Source organism: Delphinus delphis, chromosome 9 (genome assembly GCF_949987515.2).
Source record: "Delphinus delphis chromosome 9, mDelDel1.2, whole genome shotgun sequence".
Classification (NCBI taxonomy): Eukaryota; Metazoa; Chordata; class Mammalia; order Artiodactyla; family Delphinidae; genus Delphinus; species Delphinus delphis.
Window position 1 is genome coordinate 2042188 of NC_082691.1, and position 22716 is coordinate 2064903.

At 43.0% G+C, this 22716-nt stretch overlaps 1 protein-coding gene across 3 annotated transcripts in view; it reads right to left on the bottom strand.

Annotated features, from left to right (window-relative positions):
* Positions 1-5610: 5610 nt before the first annotated feature.
* HUS1 (HUS1 checkpoint clamp component) overlaps positions 5611-22716 on the bottom strand; it is a 31239-nt gene continuing 14133 nt past the window's right edge. For 2 of the 3 annotated variants that reach the window (XM_060019758.1, XM_060019757.1), the window contains exons 6-8: positions 21376-21475; positions 8611-8730; positions 5611-7441 (exon numbers count right to left, since the gene is read on the bottom strand). In XM_060019758.1, the coding sequence (XP_059875741.1) occupies positions 7359-7441; positions 8611-8730; positions 21376-21475 (303 nt within the window). In that variant the 3' untranslated portion in view covers positions 5611-7358. Of the gene's footprint in view, positions 7442-8610; positions 8731-13096; positions 13241-21375; positions 21476-22716 lie in introns of those variants that run through there. The other variant, XR_009520530.1, reaches the window with a different exon arrangement.

The window sequence follows — 22716 nt, forward strand, 5'->3', positions numbered from 1 at the left end:
GTGCACAAATCACTTTTAACCCTAGTTAAATATTTAAAAGACAAAAGTATTAATAACTATAACTACAATCAATCATTAGTTTAAATTTAAATGGATTAAACTCACTAATCATGTTTTTTTAAATTTTTCTTAATAATTATTTTTTATTTTAATAACTTTATTTTATTTTACTTTATTTTCTTTCTTTCTTTCTTTCCTTGCTTCCCTCCTTTAGACAACAAATCATCACAAATTGAGGAGGTGGACTTTGAGAGCAAGATTTATGATTTTTTCCCCTTTTCCTTTTTGTGAGTGTGTATGTTCATGCTTCAGTGTGAGATTATGTCTGTATAGCTTTGCTTCCACCATTTGTCCTAGTGTTCTACCCCTCCGCTTTTTTTCTTAATAATTATTTTATTTTAATAACTCTATTATATTTTATCTTACTTTATTTTACTTTATCTTCTTTCTTTCTTTTTTTCCTTCCTTCCCTCCTTCCTTCCTTCCTCCCTCCCTCCCTCCTTTCTTTCTTTCTTTCTTTCTACTTCTACTAATTCTTTCTTTCTACTTTTTCTCCCTTTTATTCTGAGCCATGTGGATGAAAGGCTCTTGGTGCTGCAGCCAGGAGTCAGTGCTGTGCCTCTGAGGTGGGAGAGCCAACTTCAGGACACTGGTCCACAAGAGACCTCTCAGCTCCACATAATATCAAACGGCAAAAATCTCCCAGAGATCTCCATCTCAACACCAGCACCCAGCTTCACTCAACAACCAGCAAGCTACAGCGCTGGACACCCTATGCCAAACAACTAGCAAAACAGGAACACAACCCCACCCATTAGCAGAGAGGCTGCCTAAAATCATATTAAGTCCACAGACACCCCAAAACACACCACCAGACGTGGACCTGCCCACCAGAAAGACAAGATCCTGCCTCATCCACCAGAACACAGGCACTAGTCCCCTCCACCAGGAAGCCTACACAACCCACTGAACCAACCTTAGCCACTGGGGACAGACACCAAAAACAATGGGAACTATGAACCTGAAGCGTGCAAAAAGGAGACCCCAAACACAGTAAGATAAGCAAAATGAGAAGGAATTAGAAAAACCAAATCCACATCTAAAGCCACACCAAATACATTATTTGATGTAACTAATATCATAAAATATGAATGAAATCATCTCTAGAAACCTTCGCATTTAAATCAATCTAACCATGTGATGCAAGTCAAACTCTGCGTTTGTCGTTTGTCGTGCAGACTCAGGATGCGGCCACGGTCCCCAGCAGGTGGCCGGAGCTGAAATCGAGCCATCGGTTTCCGGGTCACTTCAGACGCGCCCGGTGTGAAGGGAGGTCGGCCTGAGGCATTAGGAACACCCCACATCACGCTGAGCATGATGTTCTTGATTTGGGACGTCCGCTTGCTGCAGAAACGGTGAAGCCCTGAGGCAGGGATGCTGCGGAAGCCTGCATAGAAGGGGCTCGGCCCCCTTGGTGAGGTGAGTGAGGCCCTGCACCCCGCCTCCTCCTGCCCCTCTGCCGGGTTTACTCAAGCAAGGAGGAAGGAACAGAAGAGAGCACAGCTCACGAGGGAGCCCCAGGCCCAGTTGGGGTGTCACTGTCTGCTCCTTGGCTTCTCTTCCACCCAGAAAGCCTGACCTGGGGTTCCTCACCCTAAGGAAGGTTTCCCTCCCTAAGGAAGGCTCCTAGGTGCTTTCCAAGCGCCTAAATGTTGAAGCCGTTTAAAACACAGGGCTGGGCAGCAGCAGACTGTCAGGAACAGTACCGTTTCTCGTGTTCTGACCAGATTCCCAGTTTAGAAAAGTGCCGAGAGCTGCACTTCCTCTACACGCCACCGGGGGGAGCGCGTCAGTCACTACTCCAGAGGCTGTTCTCTAGTAAGCCCAGGATGCGGATGCCGGGAAGGGCCGGCGTCTCCCCCAGGTCCGGGCTGTGGACACAGGGCTCCCTCTGCGCTGAGCATGGTCAGAACACGGCTCACTCCGGGGACAGCGACAACGGAGAGTCCTGGCTCTCAGCAGGGCGGCTCCTATTCCCCTGCTATCCCTGGGGTCTTCTTTCATGTCATCAGGAGTCTGTCTCCCCAAATCCCCTGGCCTGGAACTTCTCCCCAAATCCCCTGGCCTGGAACTTGAACTGTCTTACAAAGACTTTCTTACATACACTGACTCAGCCTCATGCGTGATGGGCCCACGATAAGAGATTATTCTGTGAAGCGATCTTACCATATTGATCCAGACTCAGTATTTCAAACCCGTGGTAATTTCAACATGACAAACAACTTTAGTTTTCTACTTGTGAATAAGGACGTGCCGCGAAAATTAAGTCTAAAGTCCAATATTAAGGAAACTGTAACTGCCAGTTGATTATGCACTGCATTCAAATAATAAATATTATTACTCAGTCCCTTAAAAATGTTTTTGTCACAAAGCAAATTGTTTTTTTTTCAGTAAAAATTTGAGTCTTTTATTGCTGCTGTTACTAATGCTACCTTTTGTTGTTGTTGTTGTTTTTTTAACATCTTTATTGGGGTATAATTGCTTTACAATGGTGTGTTAGTTTCTGCTTTATAACAAAGTGAATCAGTTATACATATACATATGTTCCAACAAAGCAAATTATAAAGGTTTTAGAAAATACTTAATTTACAAAAATTGAAATAAAACATCCAGAAATAACCAAGTTTAAATACTGGTGCCTATCTCCCCAATCTTTTTCTCATACATACACATGTACATTAGTATTCTTCAAACTGGGATCAGATGGTACACACTAATGCCTGGTCTGCTTTTGTAACTTTAAGTCATAAACATTTTGCCATATCAGTATATTTTTTTCTGTAACATTACTTTTATTTTTTTGGTCACACTGCGTGGCATGTGGGATCTTAGTTCCCGACCGTGCATCAAGCCTATGTCCCCAGCATTGGACGTGCAGAGTCTTAACCATTGGACCACCAGGGAAGTCCCTGTAACATTACTTTCACAGTATGAAATAGAGACTGTTTAACCAATCACCTATTTCATGTTTTTTTCAGTATAAGAGTATAAAAAACACCTTTGAATATGTATGTAAATTCCTATAAGGAGTATTTAATGAGTATTTAATCAAACAGTACATACCATTTTAAGGCTTTCCATATATAGTAAATGCCAAACTGGACTCCAAAAAAAGTGCTATCAAGTCACACTCCCATAGCAGTGTCTGAGGGGACGACGTATCTCCCTGATCACCTCACAACAGGTGGTTCTTACCCCCTGCACTGAGAAGCTGTAAAAACACAGAAACGCCCAAGCTTCCTTTCGAACCCCCACTAGAATCCACATAAAGGGACACAACCGCATCTCTTCAAAACGACGCTCTTGCTCATCGGACAGCAATCCGCCAAGGACACGAAGCCATCAAACACCTCCCGCTCCTGGGGCAGAGCCAGAATTCCAGCGCAGGACTGATGCTGAGGCCACATTCCAGGCCGCCTCCACCAGGCCCTGGGGATCACGGTGGGCAGGTGGGCCTCGCATGTAGGTGGATGAGGTGCTTGGATTCTTAGACATCCCGGACCCAATACAGGATGGCCCCCAAACTTAGCCCAGACATGTGCCCAAAGCAACGTGGGCCTGAGCAGGACCACCCAGGACAGCCCTCCACACAGCAGCTCCTTCCACAATCGCAGCCAGCCAAAGCATGTCTCTAAAACCCAGAGAGCAGGTTAAGAAGAGACCTCAACATCGGGAGATGTCAGTCTTGAAATGTTAATTTCTCAAATTATATTCTTTCTTCTAAACGGACTAAACTGCTATTTCCTGACCTAGTGATATTCTGCCCTGGGATACTTGCTCTGTACAGCAGCACCGTTGTCTCCCCAGGTCGCCACGTCTGCTACCTCCCCCATGGGAGGAAGGGCCACCCTCACTCAGCAGCTCTGAGCAGCTCTGCGGGAGCAACGGCTGAGGCAGACACTGAGCTGCCAGACTTGCTGACAGTCAGAAGGAGACCCGGCTTTGCCACTCCAAGGAAGGCCCCCTTCGGCCACGTCCATGCAGAGAAAACCTAAGCCATCCATAAAACAGTCCAAATCAGGTCTCCCTAAATGAACACTATGCAGAGCTGAGGGAAATTATATCTGGTTTTATGACATTTTAAAAATTGCATGTAGGGCTTCCCTGGTGGCGCAGTGGTTGAGACTCCGCTTGCCGATGCAGGGGACACAGGTTCGTGCCCCAGTCTGGGAGGATCCCACATGCCGCGGATAGGCTGGGCCCGTGAGCCATGGCCGCTGAGCCTGCGCGTCCGGAGCCTGTGCTCCGCAACGGGAGAGGCCACAGCAGTGAGAGGCCCACGTACCGCAAAAAAAAAAAAATTGCATGTAAACTTACTTTATCATACCAGATTTAAAACTAAGACATTCTTCACTCTATGAGATAAATCACAGCAAGATCCTTTTTGACCCACCTCCTAGAGAAATGGAAATAAAAACAAAAATAAACAAATGGGACCTAATGAAACTTAAAAGCTTTTGCCCAGCAAAGGCAACCATAAACAAGACAAAAAGACAACCCTCAAAATGGAAGAAAATATGTGCAAATGAACAACGGACAAAGGATTAATCTCCAAAATATACAAGCGGCTCATGCAGCTCAATATCAAAAAAACAAACAACCCAATCCAAAAATGGGCAGCTGACCTAAATGGACATTTCTCCAAAGAAGATATACAGATTGCCAACAAACACATGAAAGGATGCTCAACATCACTAATCATTAGAGAAATGCAAATCAAAGCTACAATGAGGTGTCACCTCACACCAGTCAGAATGGCCATCATCAAAAAATCTAGAAACAATAAATGCTGGAGAGGGTGTGGAGAAAAGGGAACCCTCTTGCACTGTTGGTGGGAATGTAAATTGGTGCCGCCACTATAGAGAACAGTATGGAGGTTCCTTAAAAAACTAAAAATAGAACTACCATACGACCCAGCAATCCCACTATTGGGCATATACCCTGAGAAAACTATAATTCAAAAAGTGTCAGGTACCAAAATGTTCATTGCAGCTCTATTTACAATGGCCAGGACATGGAAACTACCTAAGTGTCCATCAACAGATGAATGGATAAAGAAGATGTGGCACATATATACAATGGAATATTACTCAGCCATAAAAAGAAACGAAATTGAGTTATTTGTAGTGAGGTGGATGGACCTAGAGTCTGTCATACAGAGTGAAGTAAGTCAGAAAGAAAAACAAATATCATATGCTAACACATATATGTGGAATCTAAGAAAAAAAAGAAAGAAAAATGGTCATGAAGAACCTAGGGGCAAGATGGGAATAAAGACACACACCTACTAGAGCATGGACTTCAGGACACGGGGAGGGGGAAGGGTAAGCTGGGACAAAGTGAGAGAGTGGCATGGACATATATACACTACCAAACGTAAAACAGATAGCTAGTGGGAAGCAGCCGCATAGCACAGGGAGATCAGCTCAGTGCTTTGTGACCACCTAGAGGGGTGGGATAGGGAGGGTGGGAGGGAGACACAAGAATGAGGGGATATAGGGATATATGTATATGTATAGCTGATTCACTTTGTTATAAAGCAGAAACTAACACAACAATGTAAAGCCATTATACTCCAGTAAAGATGTTAAAAACAAAAAAAAAAAACTAAGACGTTCTTTCCAGATTCCCAAAATGGTTGGTTACTGTTAACTCTGAAACGTATTATTCTCTATTCTGGTCACGTAGCAGAAGCGAGGGAAAGGGAAATCAGAATCCCTGTGTTCGAATCCCACCCCTGCCACCAGCGGTGTGGCGCAGGGCAGGTCACTCGAGCTCCTCAGGGTCCATACTGCTCTGATCGGGACAGGTCCTGCCCACGCGTCCTCCTCAGGACCACCATATCTGACCCCGGACAGTGGGAGGCCAAAGGATGCATGTTAAATTCTTGTGAGACAAAACTTGAAGGCATGTTGTGTAATGCAGATGAGGAGATGTGCTCCGTTATTATTAACTTACGCTAAAGAGTCCTAGATTATCTTCATTATACGTTATAAATCATCATTTAAACCATCAGAAATAGCGAGTTTTCCAGATTGGTGAGTCGCTACCACATTTTAACAGAAATCTACGTTTTATAAAACTACTTTCAAGTGTTGCTTCATTGTACGTAATGAGTTTTAAATTTTATCACCGCAACTGGAATTAGTTTGCTATAAGCCACAGAAAGGAGAGAGGCTTCAAAATTCAAATAATATCCTGATTCTGATTTTAAAGTGTTAGCTTAACAGAATATTACATCCCATTGGAACTAACATTAGTGAGCACTGGAAGTCATCCAAATACACTGGTTTTTACCAAACAATAGGAAAAACACATAAAATAATTTTTCAATTTTTCTGATGTTCCATTTCTTCCTCTTATCCTAAGCAACTGCCTCATTTCTCAGTTCTGCAGTGTGATGCTGAGATGGTGTTTATGATGTCCACCCACACAGGACAAGCGCAACTCAATCATGACAGGAATTATGATGCAGGATGCCTTTGGGAGGAGAAGAATGCAGGCCTGCCAGGACCTGCACCAGCTGTGACGTCCAAACACAAATGTGGGTCCTCACTGACTACTGACCCTGACCGAAGTCTCGTTTGCTTCTCCCCTTTCCAGAATGGCAGACTCAATGTACTGTGGAAGAAGGAACTGTGAGATGACAACTGAGACCACACCGGCCTCAGGGAGACACTGGGAGCTGGGGCAGCGGGACCACTTCACGGCACCACAGGGGCCAACTCCAGTGTCCATGGGCGTCATGACAAGGCCGCACCAAATGCAGCCCGACCCCAAGATGCTCTGCGGGGTCCGCTCTGTGGGACAGAGGTGGCAGGAGGGCCGTCCTCACCTTCTTGAGCTCCAAGCACACGGAAACTTAAGTGCCCCAGGTCTGTTCCCACAGTGACATGCTGAGCTGGAGACAGTGCCTTGGGGAAAAGTGCCAGGCTCAGCAAACATTATCTTTGCCAGTTTTGATTACTACACCAATTTGAAACACAGGAGGATTTTTACAACTTTAATAAGAAAGTTTAAAGTATGAATAAATAAATTTTAGCTTTTGTTTTCAACGTCTTAAAGGCAAAACAAAGCAGACATAATAAAGAAATAATATGAAGAAATGTTTATCCAACTGTGTTTCATTAATTCATTAATTCAATTTCTAGTTAAAATATTATAGAAGGGGAAAAAAAGTAAAAATACATAGGATTTCACTGCTGTTGGGACAGAGACAAATGACTTAGAACACATCGCCCTACGGCCTCTTCAGGTCCAGACCAAAGTCCCTGAGCTCCCCGATCCCATAGGTGGGGTTACGACAACGCTGGGATGAAATACTGCAGGGAGACGTCTTCATGGAGCAGGTCAAAATGAACAATCTTGTTCTTCACAATATCTAGGCAGAGAGGAAATCCATTACCATCGAGACCCATTCCGCACACACACTTTCAACCCTGAACACTGTAGCAGTTTCTCCCCCAAGCCTCTCCTGGAGCACCCAGGCCCTCCCAAGGTGACTGGTCTCAACTGGCCCAGCCAATGCCAAACCAGGGGCCTGGCCCAGGCTGGCTCACCTGCTGCCGAGGAACAGGCCAAGGTCTCCAAGGAAAAACCCACAGGGCAGACTTCCCAGAAGCCACATGTACCCAAGTCACCATCCTTCCAGGAAAAAAGCAGCTTCCCATCAGCAGGTGCCCTGAGTGTGCTGAGAAGAGCCAAGCATGCAGGGCCTTGTTAGAGAGCAGAAGGCAGCCTGCAAGGGCAGGCACCATGCAGCCTAAGGTGAGCACCGAGGCATGGGGCCCAAGACCAAAAAGAGAAGCCAGACAAGAGGAAGAGGAGTGGCCGCAGCATGAAAGCAGCCCAGCTGCCAGGGCCATACCACCGAGGGCAGGAGCTGCAGGGGGAGCCATGGGGAAGGCCACACCTGAGGAAAGCTGGCTGAAGCTAGAACGAGCCAGGCAGCAGAAGAAAGGCAAACAAAGAGCACATGCCCAGGCTGCTGAGAGACCAGTCCCAAGAGAATGGGAGGTTGGGAAGGGACACAGGGGACCAGCAGAAGGACACTTCAGAAGACATGCTGCACACACAGAGGTGGTGGTGGAGACTGAGGGCGGCGGGGAGAGCTCCCCAGAGGCGGGCAGCAGAGCCAACCACTGTTAAAAGTCAGGAGTCAAGAGGAAGCACAGATGGCAAGACACTGGACTACTGCAACAAGTCAGGCTCAGACACAGGAAGGAAAGAAATGCTTTGAGATGGAAACTTAAATCCAAGCCCAGCGGTATCAGAGACTCCACATACGTAAGGTTAGAGGAACACAGCAAGACTGGGCTGGACGTCCCTGCCCACATGCAGCTTCTCTCCAGGTGCAGACTCACACATGATGCCAGGCAAAGCAGCCCACACCCATTGGCCGGGAAAACCCAAATACCCGACTACCCCAGAAAACTGGAGTCCACCAGTGACCGAGCTGTTCCCTGCATTTACGAAACTGCACACAACGCTTAAGACTACAGCTGATGAAAGTACTTGAAGTGTGAAAAACGAATCAAAATGCAAACTTACTGCATGTGGCCTTTGTAGGATTTACTTGTTGTCCAGCAAGGAACTGTAGGAGCTTCCTAATGTCTATGTGCACTTCAGCCATTTGCTCTGAGCTTCTATCTTGAGAAGCATTTTCAGAAGCTAAAATGACAGAATATTTTAAGATACAATTATCTTCAAGTGGAACAGGGAACCCAGAGATCGTACGATGACTGTTTATCAATAAATCATTTAAATAAATGATTTACATGACCACTCACTTTAGCAGCCTAGAGAAATACTGCATGATATAAATGCAATCACTCACTAAACAAACATTTATTAAGTACTGACTCTTTTAAGGAAGAGGAATTCCCTGGCGGTCCAGTGGTTAGGACTCCATGCTTTCACTGCTGAGGGCCAGGGTTCAATCCCTGGTCAGGGAACTAAGATCCCACAAGAGTCACAGCCCCACAAAAATACTACGCTAATGTAAAGGGAATCTTTGATTATAGGGACCTGAAATATGACCCAATCTCCTTCTTAAGGTCAAAGAAAACAGTTTCTCTTAGAAACATATACAGGACTTCCCAGGTGGTCCAGTGGTTAGGACTCTGCACTTTCACTGCTGAGGGCCCATGTTCAATCCCTGGTCGGGGAACTAAGATCTCGCATACCTCATGGCATGGCCAAATAAACCCCCCCCCCAAAAAAAAGACCATATACACCTAAAGCAAGGCCTCTCATTATAAAGTGGAATGAATGGGAAGAAAACATCCTTTCATCTCTGGGAAGGTATCAAAGACCCTCTTTGTTACTTACTAAAATAAACAAAATGAGGAACACCAAAATAAGTCATTTCATACAACTGTTGTCAAAGCTTTATTCACATGGATTTCACTTTGCTCCAGAAGCATGCCCATCACTATGAAGTAAAATTCCCTCACAATGGTAAGCTACAACGTGTCTCTAATAAGCAAACTTGTAGTAACGAATTTTAATTCTAAAAGTGGCAGGAGCCTTACTAGATCTACTTTGGAACACACGAGTGACTAAAACGGCCTTCACAGAGCGAGCACCGTCCCCAGGGCCTCTGCCTCGCTCCCTGCTGGAGCTTCCCTCCCACAGCCTGCCCACCACCGTGAGCTCCACAGCACAGGACTCTGATTCCTGAGCCAATCCGCTCAACCACCCCTCATCCACTGCTTGCTGAACTGATTCCTAGTCCCTTACCACCTTGTATGGGACAAGAAAGTTGATGACGCACGAAAAGCTAATATTTGCTAATATAGTTCTGTAAGTACCAAAGAGAGTAAAGTAGGAAAAGTGGGTGGGGTTGGAGACAAGATAGTGGAGTAGGACTTGAGCTCACCTCCTTACCTCCTCTCATGAAAACACCAAAATCACAACTAACTGCTGAAAAACCATCAATAGAAAAAGAATGGAACCTACCAAAATGATATTCTACATCCAAGGACAAAGAAAAAGCCGCAAGGAGATGGCAGGAGGGGCACATTCACAATACAATCAAATCCTACACCAGCTGGGTGGGTGACACACAAACTGGAAAATAACTATTATCGCAGAGGTTCTCCCAGAGGAGGGAGAATTCTGAGCCCCACATCAGGCTCCCCAGCCTGGGGGCCCAGCATCGGGAGGAGGAGCCCCCAGAGCACCTGGCTTTGAAGGCCAGCGGGGCTTGAGTGCAAGAGCTCCACAGGACTGGGGAAACAGAGACTCCATCCTTGAAGGGTGCACACATAGTCTCATGCACACCGGGACCCAGGGAAAACTGCAGTGACTTCATATCAGCCTGGGCCAGACCTACCCGCTGGTCTTGGAGGGTCTCCCGAGGAAGTGGGGGGTGGCTGTGGCTCACTTTTGTGGAGAAAAGGACACTGGTGGCAGAGGTAACACTGAGTACTCATCGGCGTGAGCTCTCCTGGAGGCAGCCTTCTTGACACCAAGACCCGGCCCCACCCAACAGCCTTAGGCTCCAGTGCTGGGACACCTCAGCACAAACAAGCAACAGGATGGGGGAATGGCCCCGCCCATCAGCAGACAGGCTGCCTAGTCATCTTAAGTCAACAGCCGCCTCCAAACACACCCCTCCACAAGTCCCTGCGCACCAGATGGACAAGACCCAGCTCCACCTGATAGTGGGCAAGCACCAATCCCTCCCACCAGGAAACCTGCACAAGCCTCTAGACCAGCTTCACCCACCAGGGGGCAGAAATCAGAAGCAAGAGGAACTACAATCCGCAGCCTGTGGGATCGCAAACACAAAAAGTTAGACAAAATGGGACAAGCAGAGGAATATGTTCCAGATGAAGGAACAAGATAAAACCCCAGAAGAACAACTACGTTAAGTGGAGATAGACAATCTACCTGAAAAAGAAATCAGAGTAGTGACAGTAAAGATGTTTCAAGATCTCTGAAAAAGAATGGCGGCACACACCGAGAAGAGACAAGAAATGTTTAACAAACAGCTAAAAAATATAAACAACAGAGTAGAACAATTCAATAACTGAAATGAAAAATACACTAGAAGGAACCAATAGCAGAATAAATGAGGCAGAAGAACAGATAAGTGAACTGGGAGACAGAATGGTGGGAAATCACTGCTGCACAAGAGAATAAAGAAAAAAGAATGAAAAGAAATGAGGACAATTTAAGAGACCTCTGGGACAACGTTAAAAACACCAACATTCCCATTATAAGTGTCCCAGAAGGAGAAGAGAGAGAGAAAGGGTCTGAGAAAGTATTTGAAGAGATAATAGCTGAAAACTTCCCTAACCTGGGAAAGGAAATAGTCACCCAAGTCCAGGAAGTGCAGAGTCTCATACAAGACAAACCCAAGGAGGAACTTGCTGAGACACACTGTAATCAAATTGACAGAAATAAAAGACAAAGAAAAAAATATTAAAAGCAATAAGGGAAAAGCAACAAATAACATACAAGGGAATCCCCATAAGGTTATCAGTTTATTTCTCACCAGAAACTCTGCAGCCCAGAAGGGAGTGGCACAATATATTTCAAGTGATGAAAAGGAAAACCTATAACCAAGAATACCCAGCAAGGCTCTTGTTCAGATTCAGTGGAGAAATCAAAAGCTTTACAGACAAGCAAAAGCTAAAAGAATTCAGCATCACCAAACCAGCTTTGCAACAAATGCCAAATGAAGTTCTCTAGGCGAAAAAGAAAAGGTCACAACTAGAAACGAGAAAATGAGGAATGGTAAAGCTCGCTGGTAAAGGCAAGCATACAGTAAAAGTAGGAAATCATCCACACACAAATATGACATGAAAACCAGCAATCGTGAGAAGACAAGAGTACAGTTTTGTATATATGTAGCCTGCCATATCAAAACATCATGGGAACTGCAAACCAAAAATCTACAATACATATACACACAAAAAAGAAAAAGGAATCCAAACACAACACTAAGGGCAGCCATCAAATCACATAAGAACAAAAGAGGAAGGGAAGGAAAAAAACCTACAAAAACAAACACAAAACAATTAACAAAATGGCAATAGGAACATACATACCAGTAATTACCTTGAATGTAAATGGATTAAATGCTCCAATTAAAAGACTTAGACTGGCTGAATGGATATGAAAACAAGCAAATAGAGAAAGAACAAACAAAATCCAAAGTTAGTAGAAGGAAAGAAATCATAAAGATCACAGCACAAATAAATGAACTACAGATGAAGGAAGTAGAAAAGATCAATGAAACTAAAAGCTGGTTCTTTGAAAAGATAAACAAAAGTGATAAACCTTTAGCCAAACTCATCAAGAAAAAAAGGGAGAGGATCCAAATCAATAATATTAGAAATGGAAAAGGAGAAGTTACAACAGACACCAAAGAAATACAAAGGATCATAAGAGACTACTACAAGCAACTATACGCCAATAAAATGGACCACCTAGAAGAAATGGAAAAATTCTTAGAAAGGTACCATGTCCCAAGACTGAACCAGGAAGAAACAGAAAATATGAACAGACTAATCAGGAGTACTGAATTTGAAACTGTGACTAAAAATCTTCCAATGAACAAAAGTCCAGGACCACAGGTGTGTTCTATCAAACACAGAGAGGAGGAGAGTTAACACCTATTCTTCTGAAACTCTTCCAAAAATTTGCAAAGGAAGGAACACTCCCAAGCTCATTCTATGAGGCCACCATTACCCTGATAGCAAAACCAAAGATACTAAAAAAAGAAAATTACAGGCCAATATCACTGATGAACATAGACACAAAAATCCTCAGCAAAATACTAGCAAAAAGAATCCAAAAACACATTAAAAGGATCATACACTATGACCAAGTGGGATTTATCCCAGGGATGCAAAGAATTTTCAATATCCGCAAAACAATCAGTGTGATATACCACATTAACAAAAAATAAAGAAACCATATGACCATCCCAACATGCATCAACAGATGCAGAAAAAGCTTTTGACAAAATTCAACACCATTTATGATAAAAACTCTCCAGAAAGTGGGCACAGAGGAAACCTACCTTAACATAATAAAGGCCATATATGACAAACCCACAGCTAACATCATAGTCAACGGTGAAAAGCTGACAGCATTTCCTCTAAGATCAGGAACAAGATACGGATATCCACTTCTGCCACGTTTTTTCAACATACTTTCGGAAGACCTAGCCAGAACAATCAGAGAAGAAAAAGAAATAAAAGGAATCCAAATTGGAAAAAAAGTAAAACTGCCACTGTTTGCATATGACATGATTCTATACATAGAAAATCCTAAAGATGCTACCAGAAAACTACTAGAGCTCATCAATGAATTCAGTAAAGTTGCAGGACACAAGATTTTTAATACACAGAAATCTGTTGCATTTCTACACATTAACAACGAAAGATCAGAAAGAAAAATTAAGGAAACAATCCCATTTATCATTGCATCAAAAAGAATAAAATACCTAGGAATAAACCTACCTAAGGAGGCAAAGACCTGCACTCCAAAAACTATAAGACGTTGATGAAAGAAATCAGAGATGACACAAACAGAAAAATATACCATGCTCCTGGACTGGAAGAATCAAAATGACTATACCACCTAAGGCAATCTACAGACTCAATGCAATCCCCATCAAATTACCAATGACATTTTTCACAGAACTAGAACAAAACATTTTAAAATTTGGATGGGAACAAATAAGACCCCAAATAGCCAAAGCAATCTTGAGAAAGAAAAATGGACCTGGCGGAATCAGGCTGACTTCAGACTATAGTACAAAGCTACAGTCATCAAAACAGTAAGGTACTGCCACAAAAACAGAAATACAGATCAATGGAAGAGGATGGAAAATCCAGAAATAAACCCACATACCTGTGGTTAATTAATCTTTTATAAAGAATCCCAAAATATACAATGGAGAAAAGACAGTCTCTTCGATAAGTGCTGCTGGGAAAACTGGACAACCACGTGTAAAAGAATGAAATTAGGACACTCCCTAAAACAGGAGTGAATAGGTGAAGGGGATGGATAAACCAGGAGTTTGGGATTAATGTATATAAACCAGTATATATAAAATAAATGACAAGGACCTACTGTATAGCAAGGAAACTACACTCAGTACTCTGTAATAACCCATATGGGAAAAGAATCAGAAAAAGAATATATATGTGTGTGTGTGTGTGTGTGTGTGTGTGTGTGTGTGTGTGTGTGTGTATACACACACACACACACACACACATATAACTGAATCACTCTGCCATACACCTGAAACTAACACAACATTGTAAGGCAACTATATTCCAACAATTAAAAAAAAAAATGAGAGGGCTCACGCCAAGGAGTACTTCCCAGAACTTCTCCTCTCAATGTCCTTGTCCCCACGGTGAGCCACAGCCACCCCCTGCCTCTGCAGGAGACCCTCCAACATTAGCAGGTGATTTGCTATTATAAATAATGTAACAGGGAGAGGACTGGGGTTGGCAGCGTGAACACAGCCTGCACAGGGTTAGTGCACCACGGCTAGCCCGGAGGGAGTCTGGGGAAAAGTCTGGATCTGCCAAAGAGACAAGAGACTTTTGCTTCCCTCTTTGTTTCCTGGTGTGTGAGGAGAGAGGATTAAGAGCGCTGCTTAAAGGAGCTCCAGAGAGGGGAGTGAACTGCAGCTAACAGCGCGGACCCCCGAGACGGGCATGAGACACTAAGGCTGCTGCTGCCGCCACCAAGAAGCCTGTGTGCGAGCACAGGTCACTATCCACACCTCCCTTCCGGGTAGCCTGTGCACCCCACCACTGCCAGGGTCCCAGGATCCAGGGACAACTTCCGGGGGATAATGCATGGCGCGCCTAAGGCTGGTGCAACGTCAAGCCGGCCTCTGCCGCTACAGGCTCGCCCTGCATCGTGTCCCTCCCATTCCCTGGCCTCAGTGAGCCACAGACCCCGAATCAGCTGCTCCTTTAACCCCGTCCTGTCTGAGCGAAGAACAGACGCCCTCTGGCAACCTACACGCAGAGGCGGGGCCAAATACAAAGCTGAGCCCCGGGAGCTGTGCAAACAAAGAAGAGAAAGGGAAATCTCTCCCAGCAGCCTCAGGAGCAGCTGATTAAATCTCCACAATCAACTTGATGTACCCTGCATCTGTGGAATACCTGAATAGACAACAAACCATCCCAAATTGAGGAGGTGGACTTTGAGAGCAAGATTTATTATTATTTCCCCTTTTCCTCTTTTTGTGAGTGTGTATGTGTATGCTTCTGTGTGAGATTTTCTCTGTATACCTTTGCTTTCACCATCTGTCTTAGGGTTCTATCCATCGGGGTTGTTTTTGCTTTGTTTTTATTTACTTTTTAAAAAAATTTTTTTCTTAATAATTATTTTTTATTTTAATAACTTTATTTTATTTTATCCTACTTTATTTTATTGTCCCCTTCCTTCCTTCCTTCTTTCCTTCTTTCTTTCTACTTTTTCTCCCTTTTATTCTGAGCCATGTGGATGAAAGGCTCTTGGTGCTGCAGCCAGGAGTCAGTGCTGTTCCTCTGATTTGGGAGGGCCAACTTCAGGACACTGGTCCACAAAAGACCTCCCAGCTCCACGTAATATCAAATGGCAAAAATCTCCCAGAGATCTCCATCTCAACAACACCACCCAGCTTCACTCAACGACCAGCAAGCTACAGCGCTGGACACCCTATGCCAAACAACTAGCAAGACAGGAACACAACCCCACCCATTAGCAGAGAGGCTGCCTAAAATCATAATAAGTCCACAGACACCCCAAAACACACCACCAGACGTGGACCTGCCCACCAGAAAGACAAGATCCAGCCTCATCCAACAGAACACAGGTACTAGTCCCCTCCACCAGGAAGCCTACACAACCCACTGAACCAACTTTAGCCACTGGGGACAGACACCAAAAACAACGGAAACTACGAACCTGCAGCCTGCAAAAAGGAGACCCCAAACACAGTAAGATAAGCAAAATGAGGGACAGAAAAACACATAGCAGATGGAGGAGCAAGATAAAAACCCACCAGACCTAACAAAGGAAGAGGAAATAGGCAGTCTACCTGAAAAAGAATTCAGAATAATGATAGTAAAGATGATCCAAAATATTGGAAATAGAATGGAGAAAATGCAAGAAACATTTAACAAGGACATATAAGAACTAAAGATGAAACAAGCAACAATGAACAAGACAATAAAAGAAATAAAAAATACTCTGGAAGGGATCAATAGCAGAATAACTGAGGCAGAAGAACAGATAAGTGATCTGGAAGATAAAATAGTGGAAATAACTACTGCAGAGCAGAATAAAGAAAAAAGAATGAAAAGAACTGAGGACAGTCTCAGAGACCTCTGGGACAACATTCAACGTACCAACATTTGAATTATAGGGGTTCCAGAAGAAGAAGAGAAAAAGAAAGGGACTGAGAAAATATTTGAAGAGATTTTAGTTGAAAACTTCCCTAATATGGGAAAGGAAATAGTTAATCAAGTCTAGGAAGCAGAGAGAGTCCCATATAGGATAAATCTAAAAAGAAACACACCAAGACACATATTAATCAAACTGTCAAAAAGTAAATACAAAGAAAACATATTAAAAGCAGCAAGGGAAAAACAAATAACACACAAGGGAATACCCATAAGGTTAACAGCTGATCTTTCAGCAGAAACTCTGCAAGCCAGAAGGGACTGGCAGGACATATTTAAAGTGATGAAGGAGAAAAACCTACAACCAATATTACTCTACCCAGCAAGGATTTCATTCAGATTTGATGGAGAAATTAAAATCTTTACAGACAAGCAAAAGCTGAGAGTTCAGCACCACCAAACGAGATTTACAACAAATGCTAAAGGATCTTCTCTAGGCAAGAAACACAAGAGAAGGAAAAAGACCTACAATAACAAACCCAAAATAATTAAGAAAATGGGAATAGGAACGTACATATCGATAATTACCTTACATGTAAATGGATTAAATGCTCCCACCAAAAGACACAGACTGGCTGAATGTATACAAAAACAAGACCCATATATATGCTGTGTACAAGAGACACACGACAGACCTAGAGGCACCTACAGACTGAAAGTGAGGGGATGGAAAAAGATATTCCATGCAAATGGAAACCAAAACAAAGCTGGAGTAGCAATTCTCATATCAGACAAAACAGACTTTAAAATAAAGACTATTAGAAGAGACACAGAAGGACACTACATAATGATCAAGGGATCGATCCAAGAAGAAGATATAACAACTGTAAATATTTATGCACCCAACATAGGAGCACCTCAATACATAAGAAAAATACTAACAGCCAAAAAAGGGGAAATCGACAGTAACACAATCATAGTAGGGGATTTTAACACCCCACTTTCACCAATGGACAGATCATCCAAAATGAAAATAAATAAGGAAACACAAGCTTTAAATGATACATTAAACAAGATGGACTTAATTGATATTTATAGGACATTCCATCCAAAAACAACAGAACACACATTTTTCTTAAGTGCTCATGGAACATTCTCCAGGATAGATCATATCTTGGGTCACAAATCAAGCCTTTGTAAATTTAAGAAAATTGAAATTGTATCAAGTATCTTTTCCGACCACAATGCTATGAGAATAGATATCAATTACAAGAAAAGATCTGTAAAAAATACAAACACACGGAGGCTAAACAATACACTACTTAATAACGAAGTGATCACTGAAGAAATCAAAAAATACCTAGAAACAAATGACAATGGAGACAGGATGAGCCAAAACCTATGGGATGCAGCAAAAGCAATTCTAAGAGGGAAGTGTATAGCAATACAATCCTACATTAAGAAACAGGAAACATCTTGAATAAACAACCTAACCTTGCAACTAAAGCAATTAGAGAAAGAAGAACAAAAAACATCCCCCAAAGTTAGCAGAAAGAAAGAAATCATAAAGATCAGATCAGAAATAAATGAAAAAGAAATGAAGGAAACAATAGCAAAGATCAATAAAACTAAAAGCTGGTTCCTTGAGAAGATAAACAAAATTGATAAAACATTAGCCAGACTCATCAAGAAAAAAAGAGAGAAGACAAATCAATAGAATTAGAAATGAAAAAGGAGAAGTAACAACTGACACTGCAGAAATACAAAGGATCGTGAGAGATTACTACAAGCAACTCTATGCCAATAAAATGGACAACCTGGAAGAAATGGACAAATTCTTAGAAATGCACAACGCTGCCAAGACTGAATCAGGAAGAAATAGAAAATACGAACAGACCAATCACAAGCACTGAAATTGCAACTATGATTAAAAATCTTCCAACAAACAAAAGCCCAGGACCACATGGCTTTACAGGCGAATTCTATCAAACATTTAGAGAAGAGCTAACACCTATCCTTCTCAAACTCTTCCAAAATATAGCAGAGGGAGGAACACTCCCAAACTCATTCTACCAGGCCACCATCACCCTGATACCAAAACCAGACAAGGATGTCACAAAGAAAGAAAATTACAGGCCAATATCACTGATGAACATAGATGCAAAAATCCTCAACAAAATACTAGCAAACAGAATCCAATAGCACATTAAGAGGATCATACACCATGATCAAGTGAGGTTTATTCCAGGAATGCAAGGATTTTTCAATATACGCAAATCAATCAATGTTATACACCATATTAACAAATTGAAGGAGAAAAACCATATGGTCATCTCAATAGATGCATAGAAAGCTTTCGACAAAATTCAACACCCATTTATGATAAAAACCCTCCAGAAAGTAGGCATAAAGGGAACTTTGCTCAACATAATAAAGGCCATACATGACAAAACCACAGCCAACATCGTCCTCAATGGTGAAAAACTGAAAGCATTTCCACTAACATCAGGAACAAGACAAGGTTGCCCACTCTCACCACTCTTATTCAACATAGTTTTGGAAGTTATAGCCACAGCAATCAGAGAATAAAAGGAATTAAAAGGAATCCAAATCAGAAAAGAAGAAGTAAAGCTGTCACTGTTTGCAGATGACATGATACTATACACAGAGAATCCTAAAGATGCTACCAGAAAACTACTACAGCTAATCATTGAATTTGGTAAAGTAGCAGGATACAAAATTAATGCACAGAAATCTCTGGCATTCCTATACACTAATGATGAAAAATCTGAACGTGAAATCAAGAAAACACTCCCATTTACCACTGCAACAAAAACAATAAAATATCTAGGAATAAACTGACCTAAGGAGACAAAAGACCTGTATGCAGAAAATTATAAGACATTGATGAAAGAAATTCAAGATGATACAAATAGATGGAGAGATATACCATGTTCTTGGATTAGAAGAATGAACATTGTGAAAGTGACTCTACTACCCAAAGCAATGTACAGATTGAATGCAATCCCTATCAAACTACCACTGGCATTTTTCACAAAACTAGAACAAAAAATTTCACAATTTGTATGGAAACACAACAAAACCCATATAGCCAAAGCAATCTTGAGAATGAAAAACGGAGCTGGAGGAATCAGGGTCCTTGACTTCAGACTATACTACAAAGCTACAGTAATCAAGACAGTATGGTACTGGCACAAAAACAGAAATATTGATCAACGGAACAGGATAGAAAGCCCAGAGATAAACCCACGCACATATTGTCACCTTATCGTTGATAAAGGAGGCCGAAATGTACAGTGGAGAAAGGACAGCCTCTTCAATAAGTGGTGCTGGGAAAACTGGACAGGTACATGTAAAAGTATGAGATTAGAACACTCCCTAACACCTTACACAAAAGTAAACTCAAAATGGATTAAAGACCTAAATTTAAGGCCAGAAACTATCAAACTCTTAGAGGAAAACATAGGCAGAACAGTCTATGACATAAATCACAGCAAGATCCTTTTTGACCCACCTCCTAGAGAAATGGAAGTAAAACAAAAATAAAAACATGGGACCTAATGAAACTTAAAAGCTTTTGCACAGCAAAGGAAACCATAAACAAGACCAAACGACAACCCTCAGAATGGGAGAAAATATTTGCAAATGAAGCAATGGACAAAGGATTAATCTCCAAAATTTACAAGCAGCTCATGCAGCTAAATAACAAAAAAGCAAACAACCCAATCCAAAAATGGGCAGAAGAACTAAATAGACATTTCTCCAAAGAAGATATTCAGATTGCCAACAAACACATGAAAGGATGCTCAACATCATTAATCATTAGAGAAATGTAAATCAAAACTACAATGAGATATCATCTCACACCGGTCAGAATAGCCATCATCAAAAAATATGGAAACAATAAATGCTGGAGAGGGTGTGGAGAAAAGGGAACACTCTTGCACTGCTGGTGGGAATGTGAATTGGTACAGCCACTATGGAGAACAGTATGGAAGTTCCTTAAAAAACTACAAATAGAACTATCATATGACCCAGCAATCCCACTACTGGGCATATACCCTGAGAAAACCATAATTCAAAAAGTGTCATGTACCAAAATGTTCATTGCAGCTCTATTTACAATAGCCAGGAGATGGAAACAACCTAAGTGTCCATCATCGGATGAATAAAAGAAGATGTGGCACATATACACAATGGAATATTACTCAGCCATAAAAAGAAATGAAACTGAGTTATTTGTAGTGAGGTGGATGGACCTAGAGTCTGTCATACAGATTGAAGTAATAAGTCAGAAAGAGAAAAAGAAATACTGTATGCTAACACATATATATGGAATCTAAGAAAAAAAAAAAGGTCATGAAGAACCTAGGGGTAAGATGGGAATAAAGACACAGACCTACTAGAGAATGGACTTGAGGATATGGGGAGGGGGAAGGGTAAGCTGTGACAAAGTGAGAGAGTGGCATGGACATATATACACTACCAAATGTAAAATGGATAGCTAGTGGGAAGCAGCCGCATAGCACAGGGAGATCAGCTCGGTGCTTTGTGACCACCTAGAGGGGTGGGATAGGGAGGATGGGTGGGAGGGAGACTGAAGAGGGAAGAGATATGGGAACATATGTATATGTATAACTGATTCACTTTGTTATAAAGCAGAAACTAACACACCATTGTAAAGCAATTATACTCCAATAAAGATGTAAAAAAAAAAATGAAAGAAAGAAAGAAAAACTTCTTACTTTTTAATACACACACAAGTAGGAGAAAATGAGTGTCATCTACATGTCTAACTCCACCCCATGTGAGAAACTACAATCCTTGGGAGAAGGCACAGGATGTGAAGAGCTGGAAGGGCTCTTGGAGACTGAGCCCAAGCCCAGGTTTTATGGATGAGGAAATAACCCAGCAGGAAACTTACCTAATGGAGGATTTCCAAGATCTTTAAAATGAGTTGTAACACATACTAGTTCAGTTTCTATTTTCAAGTTCAATTCTCCATTTAGGTTTGCTTCAATAATCTGCAAATTGAGTATTTTACAGTGTTAAGAAAAGGAAAAAGGAAATAAAAAAGTGAACATCAGCTTCCAACAAACCAGGTGACAAGGTAGCCCCCCCAGACGCAGGGCACTCCTGACAGCACCAAGCCCCACATGGCATCAGCAAGAAGACAAGGTCTGAGAGCCAGGGACTCAGAAATCCCCGGAGAGCAGCCCCTCCACGTGCAGAGCGCCGTGGGAAAACCTGAGAACAGGTGAGGCTGGGGGTCCCTGCTAGCAGCTCTGACAACACAGACACTGTGTGACTCCTGCAAAACAGAGGGAGGAGAACCGGAAGAGAACGTGAAGTTAGAAGCTCACCACCTGCCTTATTTATTTATTTTTTTTGCGGTACGTGGGCCTCTCACTGTTGTGGCCTCTCCCGTTGCGGGGCACAGGCTCCGGACACGCAGGCTCAGCAGCCATGGCTCATGGGCCCAGCCGCTCCGTGGCATGTGGGATCTTCCCGGACCGGGGCACGAACTCGCATCCCCTGCGTCGGCAGGCGGACTCTCAATCACTGCGCCACCAGGGAAGCCCCAGGGAAGCCCCACCTGCCTTATCTTTATAAATGGACCAAACCATCTATTACAACTGCCAATTCCAGATAATCAGAAAGCCTTCAGAATATCAGGAGAACATAACCATCTACCTGAAAAATAAACTCAGACATTGGGAAGTGAGATTTCCAAATTCAGAAAGGCCCGAAGATGCCGTCAGGTGTCCAGGACTCCAACAAGCTGCGGGGCCCCGTGGCCGCTGGGCTTTCCGTACTCAGAGGACAGCTGGGCTTGGTGACCAATTGCCGTGGCCCCTACCGGCCACACCTCCCCCCGCCCCAACAGTGCCTGGAACTTCTCCCAAGATCAGAGGGGCCCTTTCCTTTCAAGCTCTGCCCTCCACCAACCAACAGGGTCTCTAAACGGGACAGAATCTAGAAATTAAGTTCAGAGAAAGATACAGGTACCACGACATGATACAGGTACCAAGATTTGGGCAATCTGCCCAGGGCACGCTGCACTTCGCCTTTTACCGTCGGTATCTGGCCATCTCTAAAGCCTGGCAGGTCTTCGGAAAGCCCGTGCAGCAGCATGCAAGCCAGCATTTTGCTCAACCAACAATGCAAGAGGCCACCGAGCCGCCACAGGTGATGGTGGTCGTCTGGCCGAGGAGCCATTCCAGAGGCGCGGCAAGAGGGGCAGAGGCCATGGGTGAGCGGAGCA